This window comes from Columba livia, chromosome 2 (genome assembly GCF_036013475.1).
Source record: "Columba livia isolate bColLiv1 breed racing homer chromosome 2, bColLiv1.pat.W.v2, whole genome shotgun sequence".
Taxonomy (NCBI): Eukaryota; Metazoa; Chordata; class Aves; order Columbiformes; family Columbidae; genus Columba; species Columba livia.
Window position 1 is genome coordinate 61605629 of NC_088603.1, and position 22892 is coordinate 61628520.

The following is a 22892-nucleotide window of genomic DNA, read 5'->3' on the forward strand; positions in this document are numbered from 1 at the left end:
AACCTCACTAGCCCTGAGAAAAGTGCTATAATAACAACACTGTGTATGGTGGTAATGCTCTTCCTGATGTACTCCAGTGCAGGGTTTCCCTTATTTGCAATGATAGTGCACAGCTGCCTAGTATTCAATCTGGCATCTACCATAACTCACGGTCACTGGCAGGAGCACTTTCTCCAAACTTGGGCAACAAGACTCATTCTTTCAAAGCTATGCTTTTAAAGTTTTAATGTTTTTTTTGGAGTGAGCATAGGGGCAGAATTTCTAAAGATGGAACTAGAACAATGCAGTCTGCTCTGGAAGGAGGAATGCTGGATAATTGCCTGTTTTGGGGAAGGCATCATAAGTTGCAGTTTTGATGTTACCGATAAGAAAGAAGATAAATCCAAATGACCTGGCAAGTGCTGATGCATTCTATTCCCATATTCCCTAGTTGGTGTTTTAAAGTGGCCCACACTAGAAAAATCTCCTCAGACACAGTGATGGAGGCAAAAAATGTCCCTTCTTGAGGGACATTGCTTCCACACTACTGGGAAGATTTTTTTAGTTAAAGTGGTATTTCACATTATTCACATTTGATTGTCAAACTATAACATTTCAATTTTGTTAGAATATGTAATTCATCTTCACATGCAAGAAGGGCATCTATTAGAGTAAAACAAGATACAGATAGCTAGATAATAAAAAAAAAAACAAACAACCTTTAGTCTTTCAAAAATATACCGGAGCAGAATCTAAAAATCCTCGGCTAACCAGGTATCAGAGAAATACTATTCAGATTTATCGGATGATACAGTTGTTGTCATGTCATTCTAGAGCAACAGAATCCAGTGCAGTGCAATGACTCCAAATCTATTGCTGACTGGGCTTATGCATTTCCAAAAATCAGAGAGGAGGACACTTTTGTTTTCAAAACAAAAACAACCGACAAACAACAAAAATACCCTAACAACAAGAAACATTCCTCTCCCTGAAAATATCTACTTACCTTTGACCGTCTTGATCCTGGAACTCTGGATTCACTTAACAGGCCAATGCTACCTGATCCTTCCATGTCCTAATGGATGAGAAAAAATGCTACAGAATTTAAGAATTTCTCCTTCTCCCACCCAGCTGTTCTGTTTTCTGGAGTCCTTTGAAAAACTGGAAGGATACTGAACACAAATATTTTTATCTTTCCTCATTAACGTTTTTTGACCAATGCATGATGTTCTGGAGATAGATTCTACTCAAATGTGATAATGTGATAAGGGTGTGTCTTTACAGTCTTGCCAATTGGACACCATTTCTCCAGCACTTTACGCTGGACAGTATCAAGCAGAAGTGAGACAACATCAGTTTTAAGTATGTGCTATGTTTAAGCATGTTGTAGCAGTATTTTTCTGCTTAGTATTTACCAGCCACCTGACTACTGAAATACTGTAATGACTAGTGAGGGTTACATAACTGATTTAAGGTAGGGAAAACTTGCAGGCAGTTTGTGAAGAGCAGCAATCATTATTCAAAAATAAAGGTCCTTTCTAATTCTCACATTCAAATGCTGAACTCCTGCTTAAAATACATCTTACTGAAATGAAATTGATCAGAAAAAAAAATTATATCACAAAATTATAGAATTAATTATGTTGGGAAGGATCTCATAGGCTACCTATTCCAACCTCCCGTCAAAAGCAGCGTCAAAACTGAATTAAAATCAGGCTGCTCAGGGCTTCATACTCTCAGGTTTTGGAACCCTCCAGCATGGAGGTTCAACAGCCTCCAGTTCCAATGCTTGGCTATCATCAAGGTGAAAAATATTTTACTTATATGGAGTCAGAACCTGCCCCGTTTCAGTTTATGATTGTTTTTGCTCATCACTCTGTGCACCACTCTAAAGATTCTGACTGTGTGTCTTCTCAATAACCTCCTTTTAGGTACCTGAAGGCTGCTAAGCAAGCTCAGTTCCCTGAGCCTTTCCTCATAGGTCATGTGCTCCAGCCCACTGATCGTTTTTGTTGCACTCTGCTGACTTCAGAAAGATCTCTGTGAAGTGGAAGACCTTGAGAGCAACATCTGTATTTCCTGTGGAGATTTTCTAGGGTTTTTAAAAGTAGTTTACACAGAAAGCAGCAACCTCCCTCCAGCTCTTCTTGTTCTGACTGTGATGTTCTGAATACACGGCAGAACCAGGAGCTGCTAGTTCCAAAGCAGCCAAAGAAATAAAGTTGCAGGCTGTTGTAATTATCTTGTTTACCCTCAGTAACATCTCAGTCACATGTTCCTATCCCTTTCCTTATGCCTAATCAGTTTATGCTTCAAACCATCTGGATGAACCATGCCAGCAGGAAACTGTTCACTTGCTTTTATGATAGTTGAAGTTTTAAGTGCAGCTGTGCTTGTTTGTTTCCTCTATCTGAAAAGGGAAAATCTTGATCTTTCTTTGTTCACCCTGCTCACAGCCACAGAGCCTTCATTTTCAGCATCAGTGCCATATGTTGAATCGTCTCACTTTCCTGTGAGGCACTTTAACTCACTAAAATGGCAGAAAATATGTTAATTTTGTGGGGTAGGATGGTTGTCTAAAATGTTAGTAAATTAAATTGACTTGTGGAAGGATTGATGTAACACTGGATGATAGTGCATATGAAGGGTAAGCATGTACCAGGAATGGATGCAGGTGGGAGGAGGAGCAGGAGCAAAACAGAATCTCTGCTTCTTGGTGACAACAAGCCCTTATGCCAGCTGATCCTGTCTACAGGATCCATATTCTTTCCTGCCTAGCTTTCTGTTAGTGACTTGAAATTTCTAAGATTGCCATGGGTCTGATGTACTGTGGAGATGGTGTAACTGAAAAGTTGGAAAACCAATTAGATTACTTTAAGCTGCTACGGAATGACAGCCTAATGCTGAAGTTATGGAAAACATCAAGTGATCTGATTCCCGTGAAAAAAGAAATCTTGTTCTTTTGCCCATTTCTACCACAAGAGCAAGAACAAAAGCAGAAAGAGTGCACAGCTGGAATCAGGGCCTTCTTTTTGGGGACAAAGGTGGGAGACACTGAGTCATCAGGTTGGCTCAAGTCCTTTCATGTGACTTTACCTCAGATTGAATGTTATGCAGACTTTCATTTTGCTCCTCCATCAGCTATCAGTGTATCAAATACCAACAGAAAATCTGTTGATATTCTGTTTGGCCTGTTTAGCCAAACATTTGCTACTTAGTGTAAACCACAAGCTGTGTTTCTGAGTCCTTTTTTCTCTTGTCTCCACTGTGCCAATATTTGTTTCTGTTTAAGAAAGTGCTTGATGCCTACTTTATATAACACACCATTGCTTCTGACATCTGTATGTTTTTAATGGGTTTACCAGATACCTTCTGCATCTCAAACTGTTCTTTTGGCAAGCGTAAGTGCCAGCAAACTCCATAACATTTGGTTTTTGCACACAGCTGATCACAAATGCTAACAAGTGCTAACAGGAACATTTTGCAGAAACAGTCTTACAGCAATAAGCAGACTGCAAACCAAAATGTAGTGTTGCCCTTACAAACTGGCACACCACAATGATGCTTTAACAGACGGCAAGGGTGGACACTCAAAAGATCAGCTAGAAACAGCAAGCCTGTTAACAGTACTGCTCGTCTCTGGGAAATTACAATCATGTCAGTTCTGTTTGGACTAGATGAAGTTCAAGATGAAGCCAGTCAAGATATTGTTGCTGCAGTTAGAGCTGGGATCCTTCTGTGCTTGTGTCTATGCAAGTGAGGACTTCCAGTTCTCACTCTCTCCTGCTCATCTGCTAACTTTGCTCGTCTGAGATTTAGGTATCAAAGTGGCAGGCTTTGGTCCCAAGTACCTACCTGCTGGGGAACTCTTTGAGGCAAAGTTGGCTTCTACTCAAATAGTGTAAATGGGGAAGAGTGGAGAAACTCTTAACATGGGATCCTCAAGGGTCCCAGAAGATTACTGTAAGGCAGAGAAGCCATCACCATAGGCTAAAACTCAGACCCAGCACAGGATGTGGCTTGTCAGCAGTCATTACCTCATTTTGAGACAAATATATGTTTATTCAGACGAAACTCTGTATCAGCCTTTATAGAGTGCCAAAGTTAATGCAATGAAGTGTTTGTATGCTTAGACTTAATTCTGTTCCTTGATAATAATAGCAATAGCAGTGCTGTCAATGAAGAACCTGTGAATTGCTGAAGAGATTTTTTCATCCATTAAAATGCACTGACATCAGTGACATTATTAACCAGTAGTGTATATAGTACAATATTATTTAGTCAGATATCAGAAATCAGAATATGTCTCTAAACAGGCGTCACTGGTAACCTCTGTACTTAGAGTACAGTGTCTTTAGAGTAAGGAAAAGAGAAATACAAAAGGGGTAGTGTAGATATCCATGTGAGTAAACTGGTATCATTTATACACCACCACTTTACTGCAGCAGTTCTACAGATGACCAATAGTTTTGGTCAAACATGGCTTACTTCTCTGATGAAACTGCCCTCAGTTTCTATGCAAACTTGTATTGTATCCCGTGACATAAAAACCCCCCCAAAATTCTGGAAATGCCTTCCTGAGCCAAACAGCTAAATTAGAAATGATGAATGCATGAAAAATAGAAAAATAAATTAAAAAAAGGAAAGACTCATGTGGATATTGATGTTGGCAATCTGTCATCTGCTCTTCACAAAGATGTTAATGACACAGCTTTAGTTCTTGAACCTGAGTGTGCTCCCTTTGCCTCTCTATACTGCAAAGCCACTTCCTGCTCCAGAAAGGTCATCTGAGTAGTTGTCAAATGACATGTAAAACTCAGGTTAAGCTGACCAGATCTCATATTTTAGTGACGAAGGTTATTATTTTCAGAAGTGGAAAGAGCAGCATCTGCAGGGTATTTTTTGTTTCTTTGTTTCTTTGTTTCTTTGTTTGTTTTGCTGTTTTGTTTTGGTTTTTTGTTTGTGGCTTTGCTGTCTTTGTTGTTTTTTATAGAACATTTTTCTTCTGAGTAGAACAGGCCATGAGGTCAGAAACATCCTGACTCTTACCTGTCATCAAATCAGCCTTAAATAGCTAGGAAATATACAGATGATTGCACTGTCCCTCCTCTGCAGGAAGCAGATCTATAGCTACAACAAAGCCTATAATAGCAAAATACCTCAAATCCCAGACTGTAGCTTAGTCCTGGGGGTCCAGGAGGCCCAGGTGGCCCAGGGGAGCCAGGAGGTCCTGTTGGTCCAGGTTTCCCAGGAGACCCAACAGCACCAGCTTCTCCTTTGGGGCCTCTTGATCCAGTGACTCCAGGATCACCCTAAAATAAAAGGTGAGTCTATTGCTATACAGAACATGCAAAAGTAGATGCAAATAAGTAGGTTCATAAAATCATAGAGTGTTTTGGGTTGGAAGGGACCCTAAAGATCATCTAGTACTAACCTCCCTGCCATGGGCAGGGACACCTTCTACTAGATCAGGTTGCTCGAAGACCTGTGCAACCTGGCACTGAACTTTTCCAGGGAGCTAACATTCCCCTGATCATCTTCATGACCCTTCTCCGAACCCACTCAAGCAGACCCATGTCTTTCTTATTCTGGTGGCCCCAGAGCTGAACACAGTACTCCAGGTGGGGTTTCATGAGACCTGAGTAGCAGCAAGAATCACCTCCCTCATCCTCCTGACCACACTTCTTAGGGAAGCACTTTGGCCAACTGAGAAGCCAAGTCTGCTGACTTCATTAGGTTTCACAATAATAATATTTTAGTCTTCTCAGACCTTTTCTACATGCTGTATTAGCGTGATACTGTTATACTAATAAAGACTAATAAAATGCTAATAAAAATACTAATAAAAAAGCTGTTGTTTTTTTTTTACCCTTGGACCAACAGTACCGGGAAGACCTCGATCACCCTGTAAAAGAACACCAATCCTAATTACTTACAGTAAGAACACTACACAGGCAATGAAAACACATTTATGATCTTTTTGCTTAATTAAAATGCCCACAGAATTCTGTGTTGTTTTTAAAAAGTCTTGTGATTAAAATAAAAAGTATCAATACTCTGGTCATTTAGGACCAACTTTCAATGCTCACATACTGTAAGAGAAATGCTTGGAAATCTGCTTTCATGTTCTTCTGCATAAAGGGTGGTGTAGAAGGTCACTAGAGGACCAGATTTTCCTCTAATCTTAGTCTTTTCCACATCCTTCTTGAGGCGAGGTGAAAAAAAATCTATTCAATATTTCAAATGCAGATTCACTAGCCCTCATTAAAGGCTTATAATTATGTATTTATATCTGTTGGCCATTCTTTTATGTCCTTTTTACCAGATTAAATGGTTTGAGCTTCTTCAGCCTGCCCTCATCAGTTACATACTCAAGGCCCCTGGCCATCTCCATAGCTCTCTGCTGCACATCCTTCTTGAAGTGGGGTGCAAAAAAATGGAGGTAAGTAATTTGGAGAAACTTAGAAAAAGTGGCAATTTTGAAATATGTAGTTTTCAGTTCTATGGTAACACAAGAAAGTTTGTCAGCTGGATGTTATGATCTCTTGCTTTCACAGAATCACAGAATTTTTAGGGTTGGAAGGGACGTCTGGCGAACATCTAAGTAGGTTCAGCTAGAGCAGATTGCACAGGAGTGTGTCCAGGTGGATCTTGAATGTCTCCAGAGGAGACTCTACAACATCTCTGAACAGCCTGTTCCAGTGCTCTGGCACCCTCAAAGTGAAGAAGTTTCTCCTCATATTCAGATGGAACCTTCTATGCTTCAGCCTGTAGCCATTGCCCCTTATCCTACCATCAGGCACCACTGAAAAGAGTCTGGTCCCATCCTTTTGTTTGCATGTTCCACACTCCTCCCCTTTTGCTGGCCCTGGGGCTCATGGGGATCAGGCATGATGCCAAGCAGTACAGCAAGTCAACAGAAAACTAAGTAGCCCTTTGCTACCTGTTTAAGATGTTGAAAAGTCTTATCAAGTGGTGAGTGAAGACTGGAACTGCCACAAGTGTGGGGGTGGGATAATGTAGCTGCAGCAGTAGTCAGCAGTTAAGACACATACAGGCTGCTGCAGAAGTGTACAACACATTGATGTCTCAGTGGCACTGTGGCACTGATGTCTCAGTCCACAGAATCCAAACTTCAGTAATAACGGTTGCCCTGGTATACACACACACCACAGAGGACGCTTTCTGCAGGGAATATGCTGTCAGCCACTGAAGTAGGAGCAAGGTGTTTAACTTACCTTTTCTCCCTTCCGTCCTGGTGGACCAACCACTCCATCAAGACCAGGAGGACCCTGAGGACCCTGTAGATGACAGGAAATCTAAAGTAGGTGCCACTTGAGAGCTGTCTTCATAGCACATGCATGTAAGTATTTTGGAACAACTGACAACACTGTATTATGAAAGACTTATGTGTAGCACCAGGTAGCACCTAACATGACTAAGTTCTAACATTTGTATTTCTTGTCTTTATATCTAGTATTCTGAGAGTTTAGCTTTGTACCTAAAGAGTATTTAAATATACTTTAATAGAAAACAATATCAAACAATCAAAAAGAATAAAAAATTAATATAAACCAACATAATGTAAATGTTAGCAGGCAAAATAATGGTGTTATTCAAGGAGGTTTTGACAACACTACTACAGATGTGATGGGGTTGAAATCCAAATGCACTTCAGCCATCCACACTTTTGGAAACCTCAGTGTCAGATGAGAGCTATTTGAGAAAACATTGGTATTGACAACGTCAGAAAGTGACCCAGGCTTTCTGTGTGAAGCCTCACTTAATTTTTCCTTGAAAACTGTACATTTCATTTTCCATTCAATTTCCTGTGCTGTATCCATGACTTAGCACACATTTGAGTGAGCAGCCAGACTGGGAAAAACTGGGTTTGGAGAGTCAACCAGTCAGTCAGCACAGGTATTGAAGTAACTATAACTGGAAGAAAGGGAACAGTTACATGCATTTTTGCATACACTATGTTTTTCAAATTGGGCTTGGAAAGCCTTTAATTAAATTTACAGGTGAGTATTCTGGCTTCTGAGAATCTTTTATCCATTTATTTATACATTTGTTTTGGGGAAGGATATGAATGTTTGCAGAAGAAGACGGAAAAAATTATTTTTCTCTTGTATTTGAATGGTCACAAAGACATCATTTTCTCTCTTTACTTTTCCCTTCCCTATTTTTGCCCTTTGGATGCACTGTATATGGTAGAATAACTAATCAATTATTTTTAATATTAACATGTTCAGAAATATTTTCAATAAGTTTCAAACACTTTCATGTTGTAATTTGCTGTGATTACATAGCAGAGAAGTCAAGTACAGTGATTCCTACAGGCTGTTCAGAAGGGACAGGCAAGGAAGAAAGTGTAGAGGGCTCACCCTCTACATCAAAAGCTGTGAAGAGCTGTCTCTGAAGAACAGCCACGAGCAGGTTGAAAACTTGTAGGTAAGAATCAGAGACCAAAGCAACAAAAGAAACCTTGTGGTTGGTGTCTACTAACAGGCTGACCAATAGGAGGGACTGTTGGCGAAGCCTTCTTACTCCAGCTACAGGAGGCATCACGCTCGCAGGCTCTTGTCCTGCTGGGGGACTTCAACCTCCCCAATATCTGCTGGAAAAGTAGCATGGTGACCTGTAGGTGATGCAAGAGAGGTCAACTTCCTGAGCCAGGTAACACACAGCCCTGCTAGGGGGGATGTGATACTGGACCTCATGGTCAACAATGCAAGTGAACTAATCTGTGACGTCAAGGTTGGAGGCAGCCTGGGCTGTGGCAATCATGCACTCATGGATTTTGCAGCCCTGAGGGATGTGGGACAAGTGAAGAGTAAAGTCAGGACCCTGAATTTTAGGAAAGCCAACTTCCAGCTCTTCAAGTCAACTTCAGCTTTTTCTCAGGATGCCCTGGGAGACTGCCCTCAGAAACAAGGAAGCAGAATAGAGCTGGCATATCTTTAAGGACACTTTCCATAGAGCAAAAGAGCTCTCAATCCCCAGGTGTAAGAAACCAGGAAAGGAAAGCAAGAAACTGGCATGGCTGAGTCAAGACAAGATGGTAAAACTCAAGGGCAAGAAGGAAATGCACAGGGAGTGGAAGCAAGGACAGGTATCCTGGGAAGAGCTGCTGTCAGTCCACCTACAGATCTTTCCAACTAAACCATGGGCTCTTCAAGCACTAATTCATTAATTAGAGTAATTAAGAATAAGAAAGAATGGAAAATGGTTTCCTGCTATCACAGCCCTTGGGTCATTAACAGCAAGTTTCCTAACAACTAGTGGGGCAAGCGTGCTCTCAATACATCTTTTTGTCCTGCTCCCTACATCCTCTAGATGAGACACTTCACTCCTTTCTAGTCATTGGGATTTTCTTCCAAGGAAACCTTGCTATAGAAGAATGTAGGTGGAAAGGCGTTGCAGACAGCTGGGTCCCATCCTTTTGTGGTATCAGGATATTACAAGGTTAGCAATTCACAGAAGAACACCCAGGCCCTACAGCTTTGACAAGTTTAATGAGACAGAAACCACTGGAGCACCAGTCATGTTTAAGGCTTTTCATTGCATGATATGTTAGGAGTGTGATAAATTAGCCAGTGCACGTTGTTGCTGTTGTTGTAGCAGCATGAAGTTCAGCACAGGCCTTGTTGGTTTCGTGGCTGGCAGGTTCTGAGCTCCGTGTTGTTATTTGATCACTGTTTACTACTTCCATGTTACAAGAACTGCCCTATACTACTTTAACTGCAGGACAAACGTGTCCTGAGTGCATCATGTTGTTGAATCAGAGGCTGGCTCTGCAAATAGTACTGAGAAAGGACCAATGAGAATTCAGAACATGATCTAACTGCTGTCACTGCATAAAACCATTGAAAAATCTATTAATAATTTCTAGAAGGCAAAGGATAACAGAAGAAAGCAAAATGTTTACAATACACTAATTTAATAAATGTTTGATATTTATTTTCACATTTAAGTCAGTGACACATTTCTAAGGATCTGAATTACAACTGTTAATTGTCGTGCAACCCAGCTGTCAAAGCTCCTTTGCATATACAGAGGAGGTCTTTTCTGAAACATGCTTGGATGAAAAATGCTGCTTTTTGAGCCTACCTCTGTGGGACCAGCCTATTTCACCTTAGTGAAACATCTCATTACCAGGCCAGAACCACTAACTGCCTTATCAATCACCTCTAAAATAGTAAAACAAAAGGACATTTTAGTTAATAAGCAAGCAAATACTCAAAACACAGCCAAAGTACCGTGTACCAAAGACTGAAACTGTAGCTCAGCCAAATGATAGTCCATGTATAGCTATATCTTCTGCACTCTGTTTATCACAGCTTTAATTTAGTGTGACGTTCATAGGGATACAATTTATTCCAAGAGGGAACACTCTGAAACTTCAAAGTCCCAAAATTGCCATGATTTCTGACATGTATTGAGTGGACACTCCAACCTGCAAGGGCCTAAAGCTTGGATGAACAAAAATTTCCAATGTTTACACTTCCTTGTAGCCTGAGAGTATGAGATCCATGTCCTGACAGAAAAGAACTGGTTTTCAGGGTAGGGCTTTGAGTTATTGGATGGTTCCCCCCTACAGCTCTGAGATCTCATATATACAATTCAGGCTATTCTCAGTGTTTCCCTTCAGTATTCATACATCCGCAGCTCTTAGTTTTCGTTGGCTTCACATGCATATGCTTCTTGGATCCCATTTTAAAGATTTCCAACTCTTTAATTTATCTCTGCGCAAAGGATGTTGCCTTTTACCTTGGTGGCCAGATAAGTAAAATTTACCGTACCCACCTTTTTAGTTTTAGTGTTAACTTCCAGCTTCCTCAAGCTGTAGTTATTCACAGCTGAGATGCAGTGAGATTTCCTCTTTAACAAGTGTCACCAATAACTATTCTTTAATGTATGGTAATTACACCTTGTCAGATAAAGAAATGGTGACCCACTTTGAATGTATGGATCAAAACTAGTCCTGAGAACAACTGCTACTGTCAGATGGTTGATAGGGAATAAGGAAAACATATTAGTCAATATAGTTCCAGAGAAGATTCACAGAGCTGATCAATGCTAAAGAAATGGTTCTCTTCACTGAAAAAACACTTTACTGGGGATTTATAGACAAATATGGGTAACACTTAAACTTTTAACAACCTTTTTTACTGTAAAAATATATTTAACCTGTCCACAGGAATAAGTGTTTCTGTTTAGCTGAAGAAAAAGGAGTTCCTGAAAGAGGAAAATTTAATTTATGCTAAAAATTCCCTGCAGATTATGTAAATGATTTAGCAAGCTTCATTTTCCTGAAAGCACTACAGGAAAATAATCCTTAGCCTTATTCAGTGTTGGTAAAAGCATCCTTTCTATTTACTGTGGTCCAGATTCTCTGGTATCTGTCTGCCAAATGTACACACTGCTGTGCAGTAATGTGCTTTGGTTAACTAGACATTTTTACTATTTTTTGTAAAAAATGTGCATAAAATCCAAGCTCTTCAGTTAAAAATATTCTGCAATATTATTAAGAATTATGCAGACTCTAAGACTTAGAACCTACTGTTGTAGGACAGAAACAATATTAATGTTTTTGCACAAATGGGTACTCACTTCAGGGCCTTGTTCACCAGAAGCTCCATCTTCCCCTGGTGATCCAGGAGGTCCTACACCTGAATCAGGTGCTGGCTTTCCGGGCAGTCCTGGAAGGCCTGGTGGCCCAGGAAGACCCTGGATAAATCAGCAGCATTGTTAGAAATGGGGCTAGCCAGTTTCATTTGTGTATACATGAAACAGGAAAAGTTCTGCTCAGTTTGAATTACCATCTCCCTTCTGCTTTATTAAGAATCAATTTTAGTTTCACAGATACACTCCTTACATAGGGTCACACTGATCTCATCCATCCTTGCCCTCTGAATTGTGCCACCTCATGGCATGCAACAGCAACCTTAAGCTAAAAATCCAGTACAGACCTTAGAGGTATTCCAACAATCAACCTAATGTTAAGAAACATAACCAGAATTAAATGAAGGCATCATCGAACAGAGGGAAGTGATTACTATTTCTCTACTAATTTCAAAGCTTTTCTCCATGCTATTGCTGGAGCACTGAGAGTCTGTATTCATGGTCAAGATCTGACTGTGCTTAGTGCTGTAAAAATGGCCTCTGTTCCAACAAGCTATCCTGTGTGGACATGAGCAGATCTAGTTTAATTGAATGAAATGAATGAAATACATTACTTCAGGAGAAATGGTACATTTGCAAATATTCTCTCTCATGTGCAAGTCCATCCTTGTTACTGATTGCATTAGCAGGTGAACATGGGCAGTTTGAAATTTTGGGGCATGGCACTGTAAGGCAGGCACTCCTTAATACTGACTTAGGGTAACCTGCAGGATTCTGTTAGGAAGATGGTCATCCTGGATTTTCAATACAGTCAACAGAGCCTTCGGCAGGGAGACATTACAAGCATTCACCTGTCTCATTAACTAGACAGGACATCTAAAGAGGCTAGCCTCCTAAATTAGGCAACATAGCTAACTTTCACATGAGGCAATTTGACTGCTGAAGAGCCTGGAGAAAAAAAGTATTCAGCATTTTGATGGAAAGAAGAAACAGAAAAGAAGTCTTGAGGCAGAAATGAGTCTGAAAGAATGAAAAACATCACTAGATTTGTTGCAAAACAGAGACCTCAGAATGCTATAGCATTCTGGAGTTCATAGGAAACAGGCATTCAGGGAGTTCATTCCTCAGAAAGTTGCGCTATTATTACTGAAACAGGTTCTAATCTAAGGGTTGAAATGCTCTATCCCAAAGACTGCGGAAAATATTACCTCTCACTCCATCTAGATAGCTCAGTAAAAGTCTTCCAATTTATGTCTCTTCACCTTCAGCCATTTCTAATTTTCCTAACATTTTTCCTTAATTGTATATATTGTCTAATTCATTATGTATCTGACTAGTTCTGTGGATGGAAACCCACATTATTTACAATGGGAATACATATTTTATAGATTGCTACGTGATAAATGTAGGTCTGTCTGACTCTCTAGAGAAAATAGGTGAATAAGTGGCTCAAGAACAAAACAAAACATACAAAATTATTCTAGATCTGGCAACAAGTTCTAGTTAATTGATGTTGTTTTTTCCAAAAAAAAGTCACAGTGTTCTGTGTGAGTTGCACAGGAAAGATAGCCTCTCATTGGAAACAAAACAAAACAAAAAAACAGTCTAGCAAAAAAACACAAAAAAATTAGACCTCCCCCCATTCCAAAATTTTTCCTTTGCCACCCACTCAGAATCAGAGCAAGAAAAATAAGCCAGATGTCTTGTTTTTAATCCACAACCATGCTCATCTGAGTACTGTCTCTCGAAAAATGTCAACTCTCTGGAGGGAAAACACAAGACTGATTTAGTAATTCAGTCTCTGAAACAAATCTTACTTGTGGCTGTTCACACATAATACTAAGAGTGGGAGACTAAGCTAAAATGTTAAACCGGTACTAATCATCCCATCCTCTGTTCCTGGAGGTTGCTGATCCCAGGCACAGCTGAAAGCCCATGAATCAGCTGGGTTTTACAGCACAGTCTACTGAAATGAACTGAAACTGATGCTGACTTTCCTGAGTATTATGTCTGCAAAATCAAGTAGATTAATAGATTCACAAGCCATATAAATTCTTTCTGAAACTGAGATAGACACCTCCAGGAGAAGGATGAGGTGAACATCTAAGGCAGCAACTGCTTTGACTGAGTTTAACCAATGGCCAAGTGTGCATTAACAGCTCAAGACTCAGTTTTACCTGGCATGAGTACTCCTTCTCAATGACAGAAGTCTCATCTCCCATGTTACCCAGCTCCAAGAACCTCACTCAGGAACATGTGCATAAAAATCTTCTTAACTTTCACTAAATCAAAGCACTCATGTCTGCTGGCCAGTCTTGATGTGACAGTGTCACAATTCTTCACAATGTCAAGGATACATGGCAATTCAAATGACCATCAAAATGGATCAACAGTGGAAGTTGCAGTGTAATGCACTTCATATCAACATTTTTTAGAAGAGGTATTCCAAATTAGAAAAGCAAAGAATAGTGTCATTCCCATCTCTCTGCTCTTTACTGTCTTCTCTGAATCAGTTTTAAAGCATTTTGCCATTTAAAAAGTCATCTTGGCATTAACCCCTGTTGTCCTCTTTCTTTCTCACACTTCTTTCTCACTGACATACACTTAGACCTTTTCAGATATTGAAATGAAACCCTTCAAAGCATTTATGGGTGCTGTGAATTAAGCATGTACAAAATTTGCATTGTGAAATGGACCTCCTACAATCTTGATGAGTAAAGCAAAGCTCTTAATTACACTAGTAGTAAATAAACATCAATATATACTTACTCTTAAAATCTCAGTCTCTCCATCAATGTCTCCAGAACCCGATTCTTCAGGTTCTGGTCTATTCTGAAATTAGGATAATTCAATTTTAAAATACTGCTTCTAAAGATGACAAATGAAAATATCACTTGCCAATTAAAGTAAAAACAGTTAGAGTCAATACTTTTGCAGCATACTGTCACTGTTGAAATAAGTTATAATACAACAAAAATATTTCAGTTATGTTTCTGGTGTTTCATACCATTTTGTTGTGTAGACACTCAGCTTTATACTTACCTTCAGGTGCTCTATGAGTACAGCAATAACGATCCTGCACGATATACAAACTGTATGACTGTTTAAGTGAACTGAAGATGAAGCAATATCTCAGAAAAATTTTAACTTCAGAAAAATGTCTGTCAACATTAAGAATATCCTAAAATGCGTACCTAATAACAAGACACTATTTCCTAGAATGTGCGTCCTAGTTCAAAAACCAAATTGTGAGATTCCTACAACTGGAATAAAAAAAAGGTATTTTATAAAGGGAAAGTAATATACTAAAACTTTTTCAAAAATATTTTGTTAGAAAAAGAGTTTGGGTTTAGTATTACAATCTAGTTGCACTCATCTATAAGATAATTTCATAGATTCAAGCTGCTTCAGCTTCAAACCCATCTTCATACATTATGGAACCTATAGTGCCAACTATGGTCATCATACAGAACTTTTAAAACCTCTAAAGAAAAAAGTATTTTATATGGAAAATTTGCCATGACTTGTCTGCATAGTATATACAGTAAAGTGAAATGAAGTCCACTTATCCAATTTTTTTTAAATTATAGGACTTGCTATGAAAGTTTTGTAAAACTCATAATTTTAAAAATTAAAAGGAATAAACCAAGATTTGCAACAAACAAATTGGCAGTTGAAACATGACTTTTTTACATGCGTGAGTTCCACCACATTTAAAATGAAATATTGTCAACTCATATTAAAGTAAATTAACTACAGATTCTCAATGCAAGTGCTTTGTGAATTTCATCGCTGTGTATGCTTTATAAACTACAGCCCAAAGTACACAGAGAACTAGTACCTGGATTGGTTATAATAGTACCAAAGCTAAAGTTTCAAAAGCCCAGGAGTCAGGGATGCATTCCCTGGCTGCACTTCACTTCACTTCACTTCACTTCACTTCACTTCACTTCACTTCACTTCACTTCACTTCACTTCACTTTCAAATAAAAGGCCTTGAAACTTATTATGACAGACAACAAGAAAGTAAAGGCTGTGCCAGACCTGGTGTTCATTGTTATGTTTAGAGAAGTGGCCTTTGGATGAGAAAAGCTGCTGCATTGGAGCACCTTGTCCTACTGATCTGGAGCTACATTGCTTGTCTCCTGAAGTCAGTCCCAGTGGAAGCTAAATAGTGTAGTCCTTCATAACACCGTTACTCTATTTTTATGCTACAGGAACAGACTCATATAATTTAGCAGACCATAGATCAGGGAAGCATGTAATTCATTTTGGTCACTGGAATATGTTGCAAACTATATTGTGAAATATTCACAATACTTGGTGTGACAGATAGTTTTGTTTAGAAGTCCACCACAGGACTTACACTGGTGTCAGTGGTGGGCTGTGTCTACATGTAAAAGGCCCAAGTACAGAAAGGAGATGAATCTGAAACCTACTCTTTAACATTGAAGGAGTACTGAGCATTCAAAATACGAACACTGTCACTTCACCACACTCATATGTGTTGTAGTATTTAAAGACAGCAAACATAAGTGACTGTTAAACCATTTCTATGTTCAGCAGTGGGAAGAAATTAATAATTCAGGTTTATAAAGTGTTTTTGAGAAAATTTCTGTTTCTTTTTCTCTCATATATTATTGCTTTTGCACAGGAGAACACACATATAGACTGGCTTTTAAAAATGTGAATACTGGCTATTTATGTAGATTACAGTACTCACACACCGTAGCCAGACATTTATTTGCATTTCTGCATGAGTGTGTTAGAAAGCATTATTATCTCTGTGGCAGTCAGGCTACTTTCCCAGAGAAAAACCTCCTATTTAATTCTGGATTCCCCAAAGGTAACCCATGCTCATTGACAGAGAAGCCCAGATACTCACTAATCCTCGGGAAGGAGCAGATGGTCCTCCAGGTCCTGGTAGTCCAGGGGGTCCTGGCAATCCCTCACCGGGATCACCCTAAAACAAGAATGAAGATAAATAGCAAGGATTTAATTATATAAACACAGAGCAGGGATTTTCAGCACTAGCTGCAGCCTGTGTGGATTTCTAGTCACAAGAAACGATAGAAGTGTCTGCTCAGATGCTATGAGCACAGGGGAACCTTGCTCATTTCTAAGACAAGCTCCCAAGCAATATAACCTTTGCATTGGCAAAGGAAGAAAGGACTTTCCCCTTTCTAACTTCTGCAATGAATTTGCAAATGTACAAGCAGCACTAACAGTGTTTTACAGTGTATATTTATTGTCAGAACAATGTTTTACTGTGGTTCTTGCATTTTTTAGGGTATATTTTATGACTCCCCATAAATGAAAAGGTAGAAACTGTGGTCATCGTACTCAATAAGTAAATCTCTTCATTTTATTACTACTATCTGTAATGCTTTTTCTAATACCACCATGTCATTATTATTTTTCTATGTGTCGACCTTTAGCTACTGCCAATACAATGAAAAGCCCTGTTCAAATCTGTGTAATTTTCTCTCGTAATTACTACCAGCTCTTCTTCTTTGGCTTTTTTATATAATCTCTGACATTTTGCTGAGACTAGTTTCAGGTGCTTCTGCTTAAGATATTTACAACTTTTCTTGATTTTTCTGCTCAACTCCAGTATTTTTCACTGAAGTCAAGAGTTGAAGTTCTGTCTCAACTTTTTAAATCTTAAGTTGGAAGTCTTTTACAATGTAACTTTTCATTCTCAACCCTATATGTGCCTTTTTCTGGAGAATTCACTAAGCAGCATTTGGCCCTTGTGTTTTAAACTCTTTTGAGAGAAGGATGCGCCTCTGCAACCCCTAAAATGGGGATAATAATGTTTCATATTTAAATAACTGGCAGACAAAACCATTATCATTGCTTAATATGCACGTTGTTTTCATCAAACGATGGGCACTCATTTAATTTCCTTTTCTGAGATCTTGTATAGCTCTAACAGTGATTGATCCCTCTAGTTTTTACCTGATACTTCTGACAGAAGGAATACCAAGAGAAAATACAGTGTCATCCTCTCCCTCCCTGGCATTCAATAACCATAATTCACTGTTCTGAGGAGTTCCTCAATGTCCAATTTGGACATTCTTCCTACATGGTGATCCTGGTTTCAGGACACATGTCCATTTAGAGGGGAAGAAAGAGCAACATAACTGCTCATACCTCAGAGTTTCTCATACCATGAGGAGTGAAAAGCTCAGCCTTCCCCCTACCAGTGCTTTCATGTAGCACAGATTCCTACCTATCCACCCTGACACTGCAGAGCTGCAAAGTGCAACCTCCTTCCCACCTTCCACCAGGAGGACAGAAACCAGACTGGTTGCACTGGGCTTTCTTAAAGGGGTAGAAATCACAGCGACATAACTGACACTGTTAGCCAACCTCTACTGATATATGCTTTACCCTCTAACCTGCCAATTTGTTATCTGTTTTTACGAGCATTTTAATTATGTTCTCTAAATAAATATATTCAGTCACATAGCAGGAAAAAAATTCACCTGCCTCTTGGTCTCTTGCTCTTCATGCTTCAGAATTCACTAGATACAAGTATTACTGCTTTTCTTTGTTCCCTGTGGCTTTGTCAAATGGTTCCTATAATAATACTTCGTTCACATTGACAGAGAATGTGTTTAAATAATTTGGGACTGTTCTCACTGTCAGACAGCATGTTAATTTAGAGATATTCTTCATTAATTTTAACATATTCTTTGCTTTTTTCCAGTGACTATTACATTAGTTTCTGTCAGTGTTTTGTGCCTGTTTTCATGAAGTTTCTTCCACTTTGTGTGTATTACAAGGAAAAAAAAAACAACAACAAACAGCTCTCATACTTGGATCACAGTCATGCCTAGGAAGCCTAATTTTATCCATTGCCAAGGAGCACCTCATGGTTGTATCTCTGCACTAAACAAGGACCACAGTGACAAAGTGACAGGCCCACTCTCCACTGATAGGTGGCACCCCATTCATTCCCAGCTTTCCAGTTTCAGTGAGAAGAAACAGAAAAAGGCAGGTGGATACTGCTACTGTTCCTCAAATTTAAATATTATTCTGAAAAAGTGCTGACTGTCTTTATAAACCATAACAGATTTGAATTTTTTGTTTGCATAGATAAATTCTTTAAGCTTTGCTCACCCTGCGAACATAACAGGTCCTAGGAAATCACACTGATTGGAATTAACAAGTCTGGAGACCATTCTTTGTCCCTGAGGTCAGGTAGAACAGACTGTCTGTGGTCACAGGACTTAGGTACTTGGCCCCAGGCCTCCTTTTAGCCCTTTATGTTCAAAGCTAATATTTTGAGCATGGAGTTTTTGTGTAATTTTGATAACATGAGAACTATACTGCAACCATCAGCACGATGAGTAGTTGAAAGTAAGAAGCCTGTTGAGATAACACTGGGGGAGCATGTAGAATGAGCAGAGCCAACACAATCTTGCAGCACGCTGGGAACAATTAACAGCCATTGCTACCCCTGAACAATGCTGAGGCATTATCTGAGAGAAGTCTATTTGACATGGGCCAAGGTATTGTTGGGGACTGTGCTTGCAGGTCTGAATGATCAGCAATTCAGTTAGTTCCTGGGCCTGTTTCATTTGGCAGTGTAGATGTAGCACTTCTTGCTGGAGATCAAAATAGTTATCCAACAACAGTTTCAGCTTCAACAACTGCAATATAAAGCTTCTTTTGCTAATTTGCACTTTTCTTATAAGTAGAAAAAATGTAAAAAACTATTATCTTGAAAAGTTTTCCATTTGCTTTGTTTTCATCAAAAGCAGTCTGACTGATTTTATTATTTACTAACATGGATTATTTATGTCAGTACCAAGCATTCTGGAAATTACTCTGGCCACAAGAATGACCAATGCACATTTGCAGGAAATATGGGAAGCTAATTGTCGAATTACATTAACGTAATTTTTTTCAGCCTTTTCACTGTGTGATTGACAAACATATAGGCAAAACTGAACCTTTGCTCGAGGAGCTATAGTAGTTCCACAGTGTAGAAGAACCAAAGGAGTCTCCTGACAAGTGACCACAGAGAGGGAAGGCATCTGCATCAGCTCTGTATCAGGAGAGAAGAATGCAGAGAACTAGCCAAATGGGGAGAGAGGGTTATAGATAATCATGGGCTACCAACACCTGTGCAACTGCTAGGCTATGTTTAGAGATTCTACTCCTGCTCAAGGGTTTTAGGAAAAATCATAGAAAGGCTGACGAGTATGTTGACATGTTGTGAAGGATTGATGGATATTGTAGACACAAAGTGCCAGCTCAAAAGAAAGTGTGAATCTCTGCCACCAGTGGGGCTATGAAAGACAGTACCTTTTTTCCTCAGAGACTGCTGTGCCACATGTTATCAAGCTTAGGAGGAGGTATTATTCCTGCATAACAATGTCCCAGTGATGGCTCTCCAAGAGCAAAACAGCCAGTGTTTCACCCTGCTGTGCAGTCCAGTCATGCAAGGGAATGGTGGGTTGGCAGGCTCTTGATTTCACGTAGCCCTGGGGCAAAACCAGTTTGCCTCTCTCACAATACAGTGAAGTGCTGTTCTCTGGACACAGTGTTGTCCAAAGCAGTCAACTACTCTAACATGTATTCCCAAAATCTGTTGCTAATCTCTCAAGACCTTGTTAACGCATTTGTTGCAGAATATTTTTACTTGAACTGTACTTTGCCTTTGAGTTATACCAAGATCTATGTATACTTAGTTATTAATATTGTATATAGAATTATTATTAATAGTAAAACCTAGAAACCGTATGTTACTATTCTCAGTGAGTTTTGTGTGATTTATTTTAGAAGCACTGAGCTATTTGTGAAGTGCTGTTGAAAATCCATCTCTGTTGGAAAGTGATTGCATTGGTTACACATTCTGGCATTATATAAAAATACGATAGAGGTTTGAGACCTGAATACAGAAAGGAAGGAAAAATAATTTCATAATGCCATAATGAAGAGTGTCATTGTATTTACTTGTCAGTTTATAGTATGGAATGACACATAAGCCATAGCAGTTACATCCACTTACAAACTCAGTAGTCATTTTAAAGGACCTATTAGAGAAGTGACAGTTTGAGGTACATGACTGTTATAAAGCAGTGCATGCTACTCTTCTAGCTTTGGTAACCTTAGCCTAGACTATCTTGGACTTTAACAGCACAATGAGTTATGACACATTACTTAGAGTATACTACTGTTAAAATGTATCTAGAACTGCTGTAGTATTTTACAAGTGAGATTAATGACACTGAAGTTGGTGGTGGTATCACAATCACTTCTTTCAGTGCTTGAACCACAGAACACTTAGATGATGCCATGCACCAATTGTTGCATTGCCAACAGGCTGAGGGAGGTTATCCTTCTACCCAACTCATCTGAAGTGCTATGTCCAGGTTTGGGCTTCCCAGTACAAGCAAGGCAGGGGCATACTTAAGTGAGCCCAGTTAAAGGCCACAAAGACAACTGAAGGACTATAGCTTCTGACTTACGAGGGGAGGATGATACAGATTAAACAATTTAGCCCAGAGAAAAGACAGCTTTGGGGAGATCCTGTCAATGTGCATATATATGTGATGGGTGGGAATGAAGAAGACTGAGCCAGACTCTTCTCAGTGGTATGCAGGGAAAGGACAAGAGGGAATGGGCATAAACTGAAATATAAGAAATTCCATTTACCTTGAGGGTGATCAAGCACTTGAACAGGTTACCTAGAGAGGTTGTAGAATCTCTATCCTTGGCAATATTAAAACCAAACTGTACACAGTTCCGGGCAACCTGCTCTAGCTGCTTCTGCTTTGAGCAGGAGTGCTGGACTAGGCAATCTCCAAAGAGGCCTTCCCACTGCAGTGATTCTGGGATTTTGTTATCCATGCTGCAGGTTTTAGCACCAACGGAGATGTAAGTAGCACCCTGACAAAGTCCTCCACCAATACCACAGTCCTTAATACGGAATTTATTTTTCTCTTTGTTTTTTGTTTTTGTTTTTTTTTTTTTCCCCCTCTAGTCTAGATTCTTCTGCTTTCTGCTGCTAAACTCTGCCAGTGCAGTCCAGGGTTGATGATAGAATGAGGAGTGGGGAGGAATGGAGAGATAAAGCGAAGAGACTCCTCATTCAACAAGACCATCAAACTGCCCTTGCTGATCTGCCACAAAGATCTGAAATGCCTGCACAGGGCACCTGTAATTTCTGCTGCCAACTGATTTAATATCTTACTGATAATCTGCCATCCCAGCCTGTCTTGCATGAAGAGCCTGTATCCATACACTGCAGCACTCCAGTTGTGAGCTATCCCACTCTGTCTTTGTAACCTCAGAGAGATGATAGCCCTGTAACTGTGCAAAGATTTCTAAGTCCTCCTGTTTGTCTCCCATGTTGTCTGTTTTTGTGATCATGTACCTGAGATCAGTCCCAGATGTGCTGCTTTCACCAGGGAACTGCAAAAGTGTCCCCCATCATGCTACACCTGAGATGCTTCCTAGCTGAAGGCCTAACATGCCTTCACTTCTCTTCAGTTTATGATAACCCTTTGCCCAATGTATCTGTCCATCACAACAGACAGACTGTTCAGCTGGACAGAGAGACAGTGGTTTGCCATGCAGTCTTGTGACCTTTACTGGAGACTAATTTTACCTTTAAATTATTCTGAACCCTTCCAAATTGAATCTGAATAAATGAGCTTTATATGGGTTACATTTGTGAATTTATAAAGCCTGAATTGCTTTGGTAAACAGATGAAATTAATTATTAATTTGGCACTTGGAATAACTGGATGAATGCCAATTTTGTGTACAACATGTCCTTTAATAACGGATTAATCCATTGTAGTTCACCTTATGTCAGAAGTGATAATAGTTGTTACTTCACATGGTTTAGCTCTTAATTATATTAATTTAATAAGGGTAATATGATTATACTGCCGCTGCTGAATGACTTAGCCAGTGGAGTAAGTTACACAGAGCAATTATTTGTAACAATTGACTTTTTTTTTTATTAAGTGCTAAATACATCTTCCTTAGCTGTCCTGTGAAAGCCCAAGTTTTTCTACTGCTGAAGTTTCTTCATATTCCTGAAAAATCCTTGTGATTCTGTTACGGCTGCCCTTCATGCAGATTCATGGGTGAACAGCAGGATATTTAAATTCTTACTGTGATTCCTTATTATTATTATTTTTTCACAGTATCACAGTATGTTTGGGATTGGAAGGGACCTCAAAAGATCATCTAGTCCAATCCCCCTGCTGGAGCAGGAACGCCTAGGTGAGGTCGCACAGGAACATGTCCAGGTGGGT

The 22892-nt window shown here is 39.5% G+C and overlaps 1 protein-coding gene across 25 annotated transcripts in view; it reads right to left on the reverse strand.

Annotated features, from left to right (window-relative positions):
• The window catches only part of COL15A1 (collagen type XV alpha 1 chain), a 132804-nt gene that overhangs the window by 47614 nt on the left and 62298 nt on the right, over positions 1 to 22892 (reverse strand). For 21 of the 25 annotated variants that reach the window (XM_065052188.1, XM_005510178.4, XM_065052195.1 and 18 more), the window contains 7 exons: positions 16493 to 16570; positions 14377 to 14439; positions 11596 to 11712; positions 7218 to 7280; positions 5849 to 5884; positions 5139 to 5291; positions 986 to 1054 (listed from right to left, as the gene is read on the reverse strand). In XM_065052188.1, coding sequence (XP_064908260.1) covers positions 986 to 1054; positions 5139 to 5291; positions 5849 to 5884; positions 7218 to 7280; positions 11596 to 11712; positions 14377 to 14439; positions 16493 to 16570 — 579 coding nt within the window. The remainder of the gene's footprint in view (positions 1 to 985; positions 1055 to 5138; positions 5292 to 5848; positions 5885 to 7217; positions 7281 to 11595; positions 11713 to 14376; positions 14440 to 16492; positions 16571 to 22892) is intronic. The other 4 variants (XM_065052189.1, XM_065052186.1, XM_065052183.1 and 1 more) reach the window with 2 other exon arrangements.